The 15581-nt window shown below is 46.2% G+C and overlaps 2 protein-coding genes across 2 annotated transcripts; one reads left to right on the plus strand and one right to left on the minus strand.

Annotated features, from left to right (window-relative positions):
* Positions 1-10161: 10161 nt before the first annotated feature.
* LOC109755299 (uncharacterized) lies at positions 10162-11678 on the plus strand. Its single transcript, XM_020314209.4, has one exon. The coding sequence runs from the start codon at positions 10365-10367 to the stop codon at positions 11514-11516; it is 1152 nt and encodes a 383-aa protein (XP_020169798.1). The 5' UTR covers positions 10162-10364; the 3' UTR covers positions 11517-11678.
* Positions 11679-11778: 100 nt separating this feature from the next.
* On the minus strand, positions 11779-14822 carry LOC109755298 (putative receptor protein kinase ZmPK1). The gene has a single exon (XM_020314208.4). It carries the CDS (start codon positions 14424-14426, stop codon positions 11958-11960), a length of 2469 nt encoding a protein of 822 aa, XP_020169797.1. The 5' UTR covers positions 14427-14822; the 3' UTR covers positions 11779-11957.
* Between the last annotated feature and the right edge of the window lie 759 nt (positions 14823-15581).

Below are 15581 nucleotides of genomic sequence, written 5' to 3' on the forward strand. Positions count from 1 at the left end.
GCCCCGCCGCCCTCGCCGGCGCCGGGCCCCGCCATCCGCTGCCTCGCCGGCGTCGACCTCCCTCGCCGGAGCCGAGCCCGAGCTCCTGTAGTCCGGCCAGATCTGGATCGGTAACTCCCCCGTTGACTTTCCTCGAACCCCCCTCTTTTTCTCTAAGTCCCAGAAATCTTCAGCATGTGCTCCTGTTCGAGATGCGATAACTTTGTGTATGTAGCTCTGATTCGTGCGTATAATATGTCAAATTGTTCGTCTCGTGATGCTCTTCATTTTGTTCAATTGCACCATTTTCATTAGAGGTCATCTTGATGCCCAAATCCTCGTTGGAAGAGGGCTAGTTGCTGTTAATCTCTGGTTCTTATCAGAACTTGGAGATTTGTCATTTTTGTATCATTTATTCTGTGCATCTTTTGAGCATGAGCTCTACATGTGTTTTGAAGTATGCCATGCCATCTTTCCAGTGGTTTAGTCCATGTATTTTTTTGATCCTTGTGGTGACTAACACAAGCATGCAAAGTAGGCCCCGTAATATTTCTGATTTCAGGGAAAGTGATTTCTCTAAGACCTTGTCTGCTGTAATTTTGTTGCCATGTAAACGTGATGCTAGAGAGAGATCCATGCATATTTTGTAGATATTCAGTAAGGATGTTTTGTAGATATAGTTGTAATTGATCCATTCCTACAATTGTTTGAAATTTTAGAGTGCCATAGCATGACTCAATCTTGCTCTACTTTTGCTATAAAATATTTCTGCAGATTCTTAACATGACATGCATTTTTGCCTAGCTTATTGTAGTTGATCGATACATGCTATGTAATTTTTCTTGCCATGGATAGCTTCATAAACATGCCATCTTGCTGTAGGTATACTTGGTTTGTCATGCATTGCTCTTTAGTGAGTGCATCAAGCTCACAAAGAGGCCTACATATTAATATTTCTGCCATGCTCTGTTTTCTGCTAAGTCTGAAACCTGATAACGAAACTTGCTAAGTTTACATGCTTGCCATCATATCTTCTGGTCCTTTTTGGCTTATGGTCAGTAAGGGACTTTTGTCATGTGCATTTAGTAGAACACTACCATGCCTTGTTTTGCTATATTAAGTTCCTGTAGCATGTTGGTTTCGTGCTCTGAGCATTGCTACCTGATGATGATTTCTGCCATGCCCAGTTTTTCACCAAGTCTGTGAACCTGTAATCTTTTGCACTTTTGCCATACTTGTTTGAGCTTGATATGTTGTGATCTAGCCGTAGCTCAGTGTTCATCTTTTCTCAAGCATCTCCTGTAGATTACTGCCATGTGCTTTGTTGCTATGATGGGGTGCTGTAGCTTTGTTACTTGTTGTATTTTAAGTGCTATCTTGCTGTTTATCGCAGATTAGTGTCATTCTTGTTTTGCTTGTCATTTGCAAACCGTGCATCCGATTCCGGTGATCTTTATATCGATTTCGACCGAAATCATCTCATCTTTCCAGTGGAATGCTTGGTTTGCCAAGTTACTACCATGTTCATCATTTTCCATCCGGAGCACGCATATGCATCGCATACCATATCTTGCATATCATACATGTTTTGCATCATGTTGCTTGCGCATTCCTCGTTGTTGATTGTGGTTCCGTTTGTTTGTGTTCTTGTCTTGGGTAGAGCCGGGAGACGAGTTCGTGAACGAGAAACCTGCCGAGTACGCTTACGAGGATCAAGCTTTCGACAACTCTGAGAATCCTGCAGGCAAGATGACCACCCCTCGAAATCACTTCTATCTTTGTTATGCTAATTGTTCGCTCTATTGCCATGCTCGCTACCTATCACTTGCTATATCATGTCTCCCATTTTAGCCATGTCATCCCTAACCATCCTTTCCTAGCAAACCGTTGTTTGGCTATGTTACCGCTTTTGCTCAGCCCCTCTTATAGCGTTGCTAGTTGCAGGTGAAGTTGAAGTTTGTTCCATATCGGAACATGGATATGTTGGGATATCACAATATCTATTTTTAATTAATGCATCTATATATTTGGTAAAGGGTGGAAGGCTCGGCCTTATGCCTGGTGTTTTGTTCCACTCTTGCCGCTCTAGTTACTGTTATACCGGGATTATGTTCCTTGAGTTTGCGTTCCTTACACGGTCGGGTGATTTATGGGACCCCCTTGACAGTTCGCCTTGAATAAAACTCCTCCAGCATGGCCCAACCTTGGTTTTACCAGTTGCTACCTAAGCCTTTTCCCCCGGGTTTTCGCGAGCCCGAGGGTCATCTTATTTTAACCCCCCCGGGCCAGTGCTCCTTCGAGTGTTGGTCCAAACTGAGCAGACTGCGGGGCCCCCTCCTGGAAACTCGAGGTCTGGTTTTACTCGTAGGATGTCTCATCCGGTGTGCCCTGAGAACGAGATATGTGCAGCTCCTATCGGGATTTGTCGGCACATTCGGGTGGCTTTGCTGGTCTTGTTTTACCATTGTCGAGATGTCTTGTAAACCGGGATTCCGAGACTGATCGGGTCTTTCCGGGAGAAGGTTTATCCTTCGTTGACCGTGAGAGCTTATGATGGGCTAAGTTGGGACACCCCTGCAGGGTATTATCTTTCGAAAGCCGTGCCCGCGGTTATGAGGCAGATGGGATTTTGTTAATGTCCGGTTGTAGATAACTTGTCACTTGACTCAATTAAAATATACCAAGCGCGTGTGTAGCCGTGATGGTATCTTCTCGGCGGAGTCCGGGAAGTGAACACGGTCTGCGTTATGTTTGACATAAGTAGGTGTTCAGGATCACTTCTTGGTCATTGCTAGATGACGTCCGTTCCGTTGCTTCTCTTCTCGCTCTCATTTGCACAAGTTAGCCACCATATATGCTTTTGCCGCTGCAGCTCCACCTCTTTGCACCATTCCCCCTTTAAGCTTAAATAGTCTTGATCTCGCGGGTGTGAGTTTGCTGAGTCCCCGTGACTCACAGATTCTACCAAAACAGTTGCAGGTGCCGACGATGCCAGTGCAGATGATGGCGTCGATCTCAAGTGGGAGTTCGACGAGGAACGTGGTCGTTACTATGTGTCTTTTCCTGATGATCAGTAGTGGTGCCCAGTTGGGACAATCGGGGATCTAGCATTTGGGGTTGTCTTATTTTCATCTGGATTTTGACCGTAGCCGGTCTATATGTTTGTATTTTGGATGATGTATGTTGATATTTATGTATTGTGTGAAGTGGCGATTGTAAGCCAACTCTTTATCCCAGTCTTATTCATTACATGGGATTGTGTGAAGATGACCCTTCTTGCGACAAAACCACTATGCGGTTATGCCTCTAAGTCGTACCTCGACACGTGGGTGATATAGCCGCATCGTGGGCGTTTCAGCGCGCCCCCCTACCTCGTGCCCTCCTGGTTGCTTTCTTGACGTAGGGTCCAAGTCCTCTGGATCACGTTCGTTCCAAAAATCACGTTCCCGAAGGTTTCATTCCATTTGGACTCCGTTTGATATTCTTTTTCTGTGAAACTCTGAAATAGGCAAATAAACGAGAATTTGGGCTGGGCCTCCGGTTAATAGGTTAGTCCCAAAAATAATATAAAAGTGTATAACAAAGCCCATTAATCATCCAAAACAGAATATATATATAGCATGAAGCAATCAAAAATTATAGATACGTTGGAGACATATCAAGCATCCCCAAGCTTAATTCCTGCTCGTCCTCGAGTAGGTAAATGATAAAAACAGAATTTTTGATGCGGAATGCTACTTGGCATAATTTTTAATGTAACCCTCTTAATTGTGGTATGAATATTCAGATCCGAAAGATTCAAGATAAAATTTTAATATTGACATAAAAGTAATAATACTTCAAGCATACTAACTAAGCAATTATGTCTTCTCAAAATAACATGGCCAAAGAAAGTTCATCCCTACAAAATCATATAGTTTAGTCATGCTCCATTTTCGTCACATAAGAATGCTCTCATCATGCACAACCCCGATGACAAACCAAGCAATTGTTTCATACTTTAGTAATATCAAACTTTTTCAACCTTCACGCAATACATGAGCGTGAGCCATGGATATAACACTTTGGGTGGAATAGAATATAATGATGGGGGTTATGTGGAGAAGACAAAAAAGGAGAAAGTCTCACATCAACGCGGCTAATCAACGGGCTATGGAGATGCCCATCGATTGATGTTAACGTAAGGAGTAGGGATTGCCATGCAACGGATGCACTAGAGCTATAAATGCATGAAAGCTAAACAAAAGAAACTAAGTGGGTGTGCATCCAACTTGCTTGCTCACGAAGACCTAGGGCATTTGAGGAAGCCCATTGTTGGAATATACAAGCCAAGTTCTATAATGAAAAATTCCCACTAGTATATGAAAGTGACAAAACAAGAGACTCTCTATCATGAAGATCATGGTGCTACTTTGAAGCACAAGTGTGAAAAAAAGGATAGTAGCATTGTCCCTTTGATTTTATTTTTTTGGGCCTTTTTTTGGCCTTTCTATTTTTTTTGGGACAATGCTCTATGAATGATGATCATCACACTTATATTTATTTACAACTCAATGATTACAACTCGATACTAGAACAAAGTATGACTCTATATGAATGCCTCCGGCGGTGTACCGGGATAGGCGATGAATCAAGAGTGACATGTATGAAAGAATTATGAATGGTGGCTTTGCCACAAATACGATGTCAACTACATGATCATGCAAAGCAATATGACGATGATGAATGTGTTATGATAAACGGAACGGTGGAAAGTTGCATGGCAATATATCTCGGAATGGCTATGGAAATGCCATAATAGGTAGGTATGGTGGCTGTTTTGAGGAAGATATAAGGAGCTTTATGTGTGACAGAGTGTATCATATCACAGGGTTCAGATGTACCGGCGAAGTTTGCACCAACTCTCAATGTGAGAAAGGGCAATGCACGGTACCGAAGAGGCCAGCAATGATGGAAGGGTAAGAGTGCGTATAATCCATGGACTCAACATTAGTCATAAAGAACTCATATACTTATTGCAAAAATCTACAAGTCATCAAAAACCAAGTATTACGTGCATGCTCCTAGTGGGATAGATTGGTAGGAAAAGACCATCGCTCGTCCCCGACCGCCACTCATAAGAAAGACAATCAAAGAACACCTCATGTTTCAAATTTGTTACATAACGTTTACCATACGTGCATGCTACGGGACTTGCAAACTTCAACACAAGTATTTCTCAATTCCACAACTACTCAACTAGCACAACTTTAATATCACTACCTCCATATCTCAAAACAATCATCAACCATCAAACTTCTCTTAGTATTCAACACACTCATAAGAAAGTTTTTTTGTACTAGTCTTGATTACCTAACATATTAGGATTAATTTCCCAATTTAAGCAAATTACCATGCTGTTTAAGACTCTCAAAATAATATAAGTGAAGCATGAGAGAATAATAGTTTCTATAAAACAAAACCACCGCCGTGCTCTAAAAGATATAAGTGAAGCACTAGAGCAAAAACTATATAGCTCAAAAGATATAAGCGAAGTGCATAGAGTATTCTAATAAATTCCGAATCATGTGTGTTTCTCTCAAAAGGTGTGTACAGCAAAGATGATTGTGGTAAACTAAAAACCAAAGACTCAAATCATACAAGACGCTCCAAGCAAAACACATATCATGTGGTGAATAAAAATATAGCTTCAAGTGAAGTTACCGGTGGAAGTAGACGAAAGAGGGGATGCCTTCCGGGGCATCCCCAAGCTTTGGCTTTTTGGTGTCCTTAGATTATCTTGGGGTGCCATGGGCATCCCCAAGCTTAGGCTCTTGCCACTCCTTTTTCCATAAGCCATCAAATCTTTTACCCAAAATTTGAAAACTCCACAACACAAAACTTAGCAGAAAATCTCGTGAGCTCCGTTAGCGAAAGAAAACAAAACACCACTTCAAGGTACTGTAATGAACTCATTCTTTATTTATATTGGTGTGAAACCTACTGCATTCCAACTTCTCTATGGTTTATAAACTATTTTATTAGCCATAGATTCATCAAAATAAGCAATCAACACACGAAAAACAGAATCTGTCAAAAACAGAACAGTCTGTAGTAATCTGTAACTAACGCAAACTTCTGGAACTCAAAAAATTCAGCCAAAATAGGAAGACCTAGATTTTTTTTTTATTGATCAGAAGCAATTGGAATCAATATTTTATCACGTTCTGGTGATTTTTAACAATTGTTTTCATGAACAGAAAGTTTCTGGAATTTTTAGCAAGATCAAATAACTATCATCCAAGAAGATCCTATAGGTTTAACTTGGCACAAAAACTAATTAAAACATAAAATCAAACCTAACCAGAGGCTAGATCAAAGATTTATTCCTAAACAGAAGCAAAAAGCAAAAAAAAAAAGGGTTGCCTCCCAACAAGCGCTATCGTTTAATTCCCCTAGCTAGGCATAAAAGCAAGGATAGATCTAGGTATTGCCATCTTTGGAAGGCAATCCATAAGTGGCTCTCATAATAGATTCATAGCGTAATTTAATCTTCTTTCTAGGGAAGTGTTCCATACCTTTCCTTAATGGAAATTGGAATCTAGTATTCCCTTCCTTCATATCAATAATTGCACCAATCGTTATAAGGAAAGGTCTACCAAGAATAATAGGACATGAAGGATTGCAATCTATATCAAGAACAATAAAATCTACGGGCACATAGTTCCTATTTGCAATAATAAGAACATCATTAATTCTTCCCATAGGTTTCTTAATGGTGGAATCCGCAAGGTGCAAGTTCAAAGAACAATCATCAAAATCACGGAAACCTAACAAATCACACAAAGTTTTTGGAATCATGGAAACACTAGCACCCAAATCACACAAAGCATAGCATTCATGATCTTTAATTTTAATTTTAATAGTAGGTTCCCACTCATCATAAAGTTTTCTAGGGATAGAAACTTCCAACTCAAGTTTTTCTTCATAAGATTGCATCAAAGCATCAACGATATGTTTAGTAAAAGCTTTATTTTGGCTATAAGCATGAGGAGAATTTAGCACGGATTGCAACAAGGAAATACAATCTATCAAAGAGCAATTATCATAATTAAATTCCTTGAAATCCAAAATAGTGGGTTCATTGATATCTAAAGTTTTGATCTTTTCAATCCCACTTTTATCAAATTTAGCATCTAGATCTAAAAACTCTGAATTTTTGGAATGCCTTCTAGGTAAAGGTGGATCATATTCAGTCCCATCATTATCAAGATTCATGTTGGAAAACAAAGATTTGATAGGGGATACATCAATAACTTTTAGATCTTCATCTTTATTTTCATAGAAACTATCCGGCTTAGCGGCCATCTTATTAACTAAGGTGGCCTGCTTATCCGAGATTTCAGCAACTAATTTTTCTAGATGAGCAATCTGAGATTTCAAACCATAAAATTCCTTAGACATATCGTCGAGCTCTTTATTCATGTAACCCATAAAGCTTTTTTGTTCTTTGAGCTCGTTTCTAAAGAAATTGTTATGCTCAAACTGTAAAGTCATGAAACTTCTAACGTTGCTTTCATTCTCTTCTAACCTTTTAAGGTGAAGATCACCAAATCTAGGTAGAGCCATCGTGACAAGCAAGCGATCCAACACACGAGCAGACAGGAAGCAAGCGAAAAAGAGGCGAACAGAAAAGAGAGGGCGAATAAAACGGCAAGGGTGAAGTGGGGGAGAGGAAAACGAGAGGCAAATGGCAAATAATGTAATGCGGGAGATAAGAGTTTGTGATGGATACTTGGTATGTTGACTTTTGCGTAGATTCCCCAACAACGGCGCCAGAAATGCTTCTTGCTACCTCGTGAGCACTGCATTGGTTCTCCCTTGAGGATGAAAGGGTGATGCAGTAAAGTAGCGTAAGTATTTCCCTCAGTTTTTGAGAACCAAGGTATCAATCTAGTAGGAGGCCACGCACGAGTCCCTCGCACCTACACAAACAAATAAAAACCTCGCAACCAACGTAATAAAGGGGTTGTCAATCCCTTCACGGTCACTTACGAAAGTGAAATCTGATAGATATGATAAGATAATATTTTTGGTATTTTTATGATAAAGATGCAAAGTAAAATAAAAGGAAATAAACGGCGCCAGAAATAGCTAAGTGTTGGAAGATTAATATGATGGAAAATAGACCCGGGGGCCATAGGTTTCACTAGTGGCTTCTCTCGGTCACTTACAAATTACTGTTGAACAATTGATAGAATTGAGCATATTTATGAGAATATCTAAGTATGATCATGTATATAGGCATCACGTCCGTGATAAGTAGACCGACTCCTGCCTGCATCTACTACTATTACTCCACACATCGACCGCTATCCAGCATGCATCTAGAGTATTAAGTTCATAAGAACAGAGTAATGCTTTGAGTAAGATGACATGATGTAGAGGGATAAACTCATGCAATATGAAATAAACCCCATCTTGTTATCCTCGATGGCAACAATACAATACGTGCCTTGCTGCCCCTACTGTCACTGGGAAAGGACACCGCAAGATTGAACCCAAAGCTAAGCACTTCTCCCGTTGCAAGAAAGATCAATCTAGTAGGCCAAACAAAACTGATAATTCGAAGAGAATTGCAAAGATAACCAATCATACATGAAAGAATTCAGAGAAGATTCAAATATTGTTCATAGATAAACTTGATCATAAACCCACAATTCATCGGTCTCAACAAACACACCGCAAAAGAAGATTACATCGAATAGATCTCCACAAGAGAGGGGGAGAACATTGTATTGAGATCAAAACAGAGAGAAGAAGCCATCTAGCTAATAACTATGGACCCGAAGGTCTGAGGTAAACTACTCACACATCATCGAAGAGGCTATGGTGTTGATGTAGAAGCCCTCTGTGATCAATGCCCCCTCCGGCAGGACGCCGGAAAAGGCCCCAAGATGGGATCTCACGGGTACAGAAGGTTGCGGCGGTGGAATTAGGTTTTCGTGGATGCCTCTGTTGGTTTGGGGGTACGTAGGTATATATAGGAGGAATAAGTATGTCGGTGGAGCAGCGTGGGCCCCACGAGGGTGGAGGGCGCGCCCCCTACCTCGTGCCCTCCTGGTTGCTTTCTTGACGTAGGGTCCAAGTCCTCTGGATCACGTTCGTTCCGAAAATCACGTTCCCGAAGGTTTCATTCCGTTTGGACTCCGTTTGATATTCTTTTTCTGCGAAACTCTGAAATAGGCAAAGAACAGGAATTTGGGTTGGGCCTCCGGTTAATAGGTTAGTCCCAAAAATAATATAAAAATGTATAACAAAGCCCATTAATCATCCAAAACAGAATATAATATAGCGTGAAGCAATAAAAAATTATAGATACGTTGGAGACGTATCAGCGGCGTACCTCGAGTACTGGCGCCAGATCAGGGTGGCCAAGGAGCGCCGCGATGGCGAGTACCTCGAGATGCTCGAGCGCGACCTCGAGGAAGAGCAGCGCGAGGCCGAGGAGGAGGCGCGCCAGGCCGCGGCTGCACAGGCGGCCGCACCCCCTCCCCCCCGCGCCGGCACAGCCCGACATGACGGCGCTCTGGAACACGGCGTTCGCCTGGGCCAGGCCCGGCGCCGACGCTCATCAACCTCACGGACCCCGAGGACGACGTCGACAAAGCCTAAGGCAGCGCGCCGCCTCGTAGTTTAGGCTGTTTTTATTTTTTTAAATGCAAATGTGGACGCTTGGACTCTCGCCGGCCTTCGTGGCCGGCTTTAATGTTTTATTAATGCTGTTTCTCTTTTTTAATATGCATGCATTCATTTTTTTCTAGCGCCGTCCAAAATGGGTTCAGGACAGCGTTAAGCGCACGCGCCGACCCAAATGCGGAAACGGACATTCGTGTCCGTCTGGCCGACTCAAACGGACAAAATCACCGTCCGTTTGGGTCGACCCGTTGGGGTTGCTCTTAGGCTTGATTTTTGGTACAAAGGCTTGCCATTTCCGTAGGCCCGTTTCCAGTCTCTATTAGACACGTGAGGATATGATAGGATTAGAGCGCACACTCGCGTCGATCGACATGTGCCCTGCCTGCCTAGTGGACTTTTGACAAACCCCTTCTTGTCCCGATTGGCTCCCGAGCATCTGCTGCCCGCTGGAGCCCCCAACCTTTCCAACCCTCCAAGTGGTGAGGTGAGAGGACGGGGGAGACCAGAGGGCCACCGGGCGAACGAATGGTACTCGTACTATACCCCCAGCCGCTAGGAGCCTAGGAGCGTGCACGGAAACGTCCGGACGGCGCCATCGCCGTGTCGCGTCACCGCGATCGCACCCCCTCCATACAAAATCCCTCCACCCATCGACACCGCAACCACCACCACCACCGCCCCGCCATCGCCATGCGCCCCCGCCGCCGATGACGCCGCCCCCGTCGTCCCAGCCCCTCCTCCTGCTCACCCACCAGCTCCTCTCCGCCGTCTCCGTCCTCGTCCTCGACCTCCTCGGCCCCTCCCCCGACCCCGACGCCGCCCGCAAGCGCAGGCGGACCGACGGCGACGGCGACGAGGCCGGCCCCGCGACCCCCGTCGCCCCGCCTCCTCCCCTGCCCCCGCCTTCGCCGCCGCTGCCGCTGCCGCCGACGAGCCCGGACCACTACCCGCTGGCCTTCCGCGTGTCCGCGCCCACCTTCCACTACCTCTCGGGCCTGCTCGACCCGCTGCTCTCCCACCCCTCGCTCCCGTGCCCGACCCTCCTCGCGCTCGCCCTCGCGCGCCTCGCCTCCGGCCTCCCCTACCCGGCGCTCGCCGCGCTCTTCCGCGTCCCGCCCTCCGCGCCGCGGGCCGCCTCCCGCCGCCTCCGCCGCGTCCTCCTCGCCAACTTCCGCTTCTGGCTCGCCTTCCCCTCCGATCCGGCCGGCGCCTCCTCCTCCCCGCTCCCCTCCTGCCGCGGCGCGCTCGCCTGCGCGCGCTTCGCCGGCCCGGGCGGGCCCCTCGCCGCGCAGCTCGTCGCCGGCGCCTCCTCCCGCATCCTCTCCCTCGCCGCCGGCTTCCGCGGCGACCGCGCCGACCTCGAGGTGCTCAGGCTCTCGTCCCTGCACCAGGAGCTGGAGCAGGGGAAGCTACTCAACCCCGCGCAGTACCTGGTTGCGGATGGAAACGGGTACCCGCTCCTCCGCTGGCTCATGCTGCCCTTCGAGGGGCCTGTCGTGCCCGGCTCGCCGGAGGCCCATTTCAACACTGCCCACAAGGCAATGTGCCGCCCGGCGAGGCGCGCCATCCGGAGCCTGATGGGGTGGGGCGCCATCGCGCGGCTCCACGAGGAGGAGAGCCCTCGCGCCGCCGTGACGTGCATTGGGACCTGCGCGATGCTCCACAATGTGCTGCTGGCGAGGGAGGATTACTCTGCATTGGCACCGGAGGAGGGGGAGGAAGAAGCAGAGACTGATTTGGGGGCAATGCAGAGCCGGAGAGATCATGCCGCAGAGGAAGGGTTCAAGGTTGATAAGCGGGCAGTAGCGCTGCGGAGCGCATTGGCAGCAACGATGAATGATTGGCGGACGCCGGCCTAACACTGGTGCACTGCTGATTGTTTAACAGGTCCTGTCATTGTTCATTCTTTTGGATCATATATAGTTTGTATAGTGGTGAGTATTCTGTTACATTGGGTTCATTATTCTGTTGGCTGCTCAATAAATCAAGTAATAAACTGGCTAGATTGATCCAACCTACAATTCATGTTAGATTCGATGTATTCCGGTTTGCTATCGATTTATTAGCTCCTAAGGATCAACGATTTCTTCTTCAAACTGCTGGAAGTAGATAGATGTGTTATATAGACTTAAACATCCAAACAGATAGACAAATGAAATACTCCTACTACATAGATTGATACAAATCCGTAGAGTTGCTACATATGGCAGGGATAAGGGCAACTTTTCTGTATAACATCACAGAATATTATTCTTACACACATCAGCTAGATGTAGCAGTAGTAAATACAGTATTGAACATTATTCCACAAGTGAAAGCAGAGTTTCGACCACTTGGCTCATGCTCGGTCTTCTGCTCCTCTCTTCTTCCACACATAATACTGCTATCTTAAGCATCATGAGTGCTTCTGAATGGTTGAATTCTCCATCCAGTCTATAGTCGACAAACTCCAGGATCCATGAATGATCTTCGCCTGCAAGTTTCTCTTTAAGAATTTCAGTAGAACATCTAACAGCCATTTCCACTTCCTCCTTACCCTCAACCATCCAACTGGAAACCCGAATCCCCTTCACTAACTCAAGAAGCACTACTCCATAGCTGTAAACATCGGCCTTGCCAGTGATTGGAAGATTTAGAGCCCATTCTGGTGCAATGTAGCCTCTAGTCCCGTGCACTCTTGACAACATTTGTGCGCTTGATCCTCGTTGCAGTAGCTTCACCAGTCCAAAATCTGCAATCTTGGGCTCAAAGTCTTTGTCTAACAATATGTTCTCTGGCTTGACATCACAATGCACAATCCATTCAAGACACTCATGGTGGAGATAGGCCAGTCCTTTCGCCACCCCAACTGCAATATTGTACCTTTGGGCCCATTGGAGCACAGGAGATAGGCTCTGGTAATCAAACAGAACCGTGGCTAAAGAACCATTCTCAATGAACTCAGAAACCAAGAGCTTGCACGTCTTCTCGACACAAAACCCCCAAATTCTGACCAGATTCATATGATAAATTCTGCCTATGACACTTAGCTCAGACCTGAACTCCTGCTCTCCTTGGATCGCATCATTTAGCTTCTTCACCGCGACCTTCCTTTCATCATCAAGGACTCCCTTATAAACTGCTCCTGATCCACCACTTCCTAGCTCTTTTTGGAAGTAATCGGTTGCCTTCTGTAACTCCTTGTAGCTAAATACCCTGAACTGGCTTGATATTATCATGTATCCTTCATCTGTAATCTCTGGTCTTCTTTCCCATTTATAAACAATCCAACAACCAGCGATGATTAAAGTTACTTCGATGAAAAGCAGCGTTAACGCGGAAGAAAGGAAGTAGCCAAACTTGAACTTGGAAGAGCCGTCCTGGAACATCTGTGATGAACTGTCTGCCTCTTTTTCATGAACTCTGCATGTGTGAGCTAGTGTAGAAGTCAATTCTGGCAAAGACAGCAACCTCCTGGGAACTTTCAGATAAACGTCGTTGGGAGGATATGCAAAGCTCTGGCCGTTAAAAAGGTAGACCTTTGTATAACATGTGCCTTCTCCCTGACGGTAAGCAAAAGCTTTGCAATCAGCATTGTCCAAGCACATACGTCTGCACTGCAGAATTGACACCTGCTGCACATAGTTCGAGTCATATCCATAGAAGTCAGTTTCGGCGAGCTTTTTGAATGAGAAATCCTGGGTGGCCGTGCTGTTTGCCTTGTGTCTTCTCCTGTAGTCCCAGCTGGCTGTCTTGTTTACATTGGGCGCGCACCCTTTGCTCCAGTCACTTGCATCAACCACCTCGAAACCTTCAAGGCAAGAGCACTCGAGCTTCGGTCGGTATCTGCAGATGCTGTTTTTGCCACACAGCCCATGTATATCGCAGACTCGGCGGAATGCCATCCAAGAGACCGACCAATCCCTGCTTGTCGCGTCTAGGCTATACAGCCTTAGGTTGCCATCATAATCCAGAGTCAGCCTCCTCATAACCTGATCACCAAGATCAGAAGCTTCAAATGTAAAGTTGTCACTCGCGACAAACTTGCCTGTCTGTTCAAGAACAGCATACCGGCTGCTGTTATAAGTAGTCCTTCCATTTACCCACGGTTGGTTGAAAGGGGCAGGCCAATATATGCTACTGATGTCAGGGCCATTGTAGATGAGTCTTAGCTCATTGTCGCTGTCAAAGTATAATGTATAGAAACCTGAATAGAGCAAGCCCCTGGCAGATGCAGATACCAGCTTTATGTTCCGAGTCATCGGCTGCGATGGCAGAAGCGTGTCGGTCGGTGAGTCGAAGCTTGTCCAGAGGCTCCGACCGTCTGGATCCATGATGATAAGGTTGCCGCTGTCGAGAAGCTCTGCACGGCTGGCACGAGTCGCGGTCGTGTTGGTGCTCCAGACGGTCGTGCCATCGTAGTCGAGCAGGGCCATGCTCCCGTCCTTTCGGAAGGCGAGCCTGGACCCTCTGCCGTTCACCGGCGCGTCGCGGTTGGCCGTCCACGCGATGGTCTTCGCCGACGAGCCGCTGAACCAGATGGAGAAGACGAAGGCGTTGGTGGCCACCTTGTAGAAGCCGCAGGCGAAGAGGCCGTTGGGCGACGCAAGGATGGTGGTGGTGGTGGTGGTGGTGGTGCCATCCTCGATGAACACCGATGAACCTCTCTCGAGGTAGCTGGTGCCATGAGTATGGTGATCCTTGGCGAGAGCAACAGGGATCAGCAAGAGAAGGAGTGAGATGGATGTGCTGAAAATGTAGGCAGCTTTGGTGGCCGCCATGGCAACCATCTTGGTTCTGCTTGCTTCTCATGCATCCAGTGCTACAGCCATGTGTCCATGTATATATCACACACATGTGATTCCCGCAGGGCCCGGGTTCACATGGTTTCCTTGAATCCATTGCTAAGTCGCTGTAGCATCTACTCTTCCTGCTATGGGTCATGACTTATGAGAGGGTTGGAGAGGGACTAGACTTCAAGCCGTGTAACCGTCCAAGGCGGGTATCCGGAATGTTTAGAGCATCTACAACGGGACCCCATATCCGTCCCAAACGCCCGGGCGGGTCCGGGATGCCTGGTCACTGCCCAGATGAGAAAATGCGACCGGACCAACATTTAGGCGGGCGCAACCAATCGTCAGACATGGGCACGGCGGAGCCAGACGGTTCAGTTTTAGATTAGGTTTCACGTGCATGTAATATTATGGATTTAATATTATGGATTTGATGATTCACAAATGGGGTATCTGGTTGTGAAAATGGTTTCTAGTGTGCTGTCCGGTCTCTGCTTGTGGAGGGAGGGGGGCGGAATTTGCGGGTTGTGGTTGTAGATGCTCTTATACGATGTTAAGTTTCTTGTTTCGTCTTCTCTGCGTCAAGATCATGCTGTCTTCTACCGATGGGTACATTGCCATAGCGTAGACACATTGACTTGACCAGTTGACTGGTACTGTGCTGTGGTCCAGTCCGTGTAGCACGGCAATGCTGACCGCGCTTCAGTTGCTCTGAAATGTCGCTCCGCATATTGGAAGTGGTTTAAGCAGGCGCTGGTCAATCGGTCTCAACATTTACTAGCAAATCGGACGGTTGGCGTGAGACTTCTTCTAGAGAGAGAGAGAGAGAGAGAGAGAGAGAGAGAGAGAAGTTATGGTCGACACCGACGGATGCTTCTTCGGCAACGATGATAATGTCGTGTTAATGTGTAGCGCTAGCCTTGTAACAGCGGCCGCTTGCGGAGAGAGCACGCAGCTTGGTTTGGTCACGATTTTATCTGACGATGTCAGCAACAATTCTTAACGTTGCGTCGTCAGTTATGGGAGATATCCACTGGACTGGCTGTTGTAAACTTCATCTTCATGCCAGTGTCAGCTTTACCGGACGCTACGTTTAATTCTTGTTAATTTTGATTCGCTTCACAGAAGATAGTATTGAACCACGGATTCCTG

This window comes from Aegilops tauschii, chromosome 7 (assembly GCF_002575655.3).
Source record: "Aegilops tauschii subsp. strangulata cultivar AL8/78 chromosome 7, Aet v6.0, whole genome shotgun sequence".
Taxonomy (NCBI): domain Eukaryota; kingdom Viridiplantae; phylum Streptophyta; class Magnoliopsida; order Poales; family Poaceae; genus Aegilops; species Aegilops tauschii.

What these genes read in the sequence shown, in the direction of transcription:
- LOC109755299 (XM_020314209.4), top strand. Translation starts at nt 10,365, where the DNA reads ATGACGCCGCCCCCGTCGTCCCAGCCCCTCCTCCTGCTCACCCACCAG.
- LOC109755298 (XM_020314208.4), bottom strand. Translation starts at nt 14,426, where the DNA reads ATGGTTGCCATGGCGGCCACCAAAGCTGCCTACATTTTCAGCACATCC.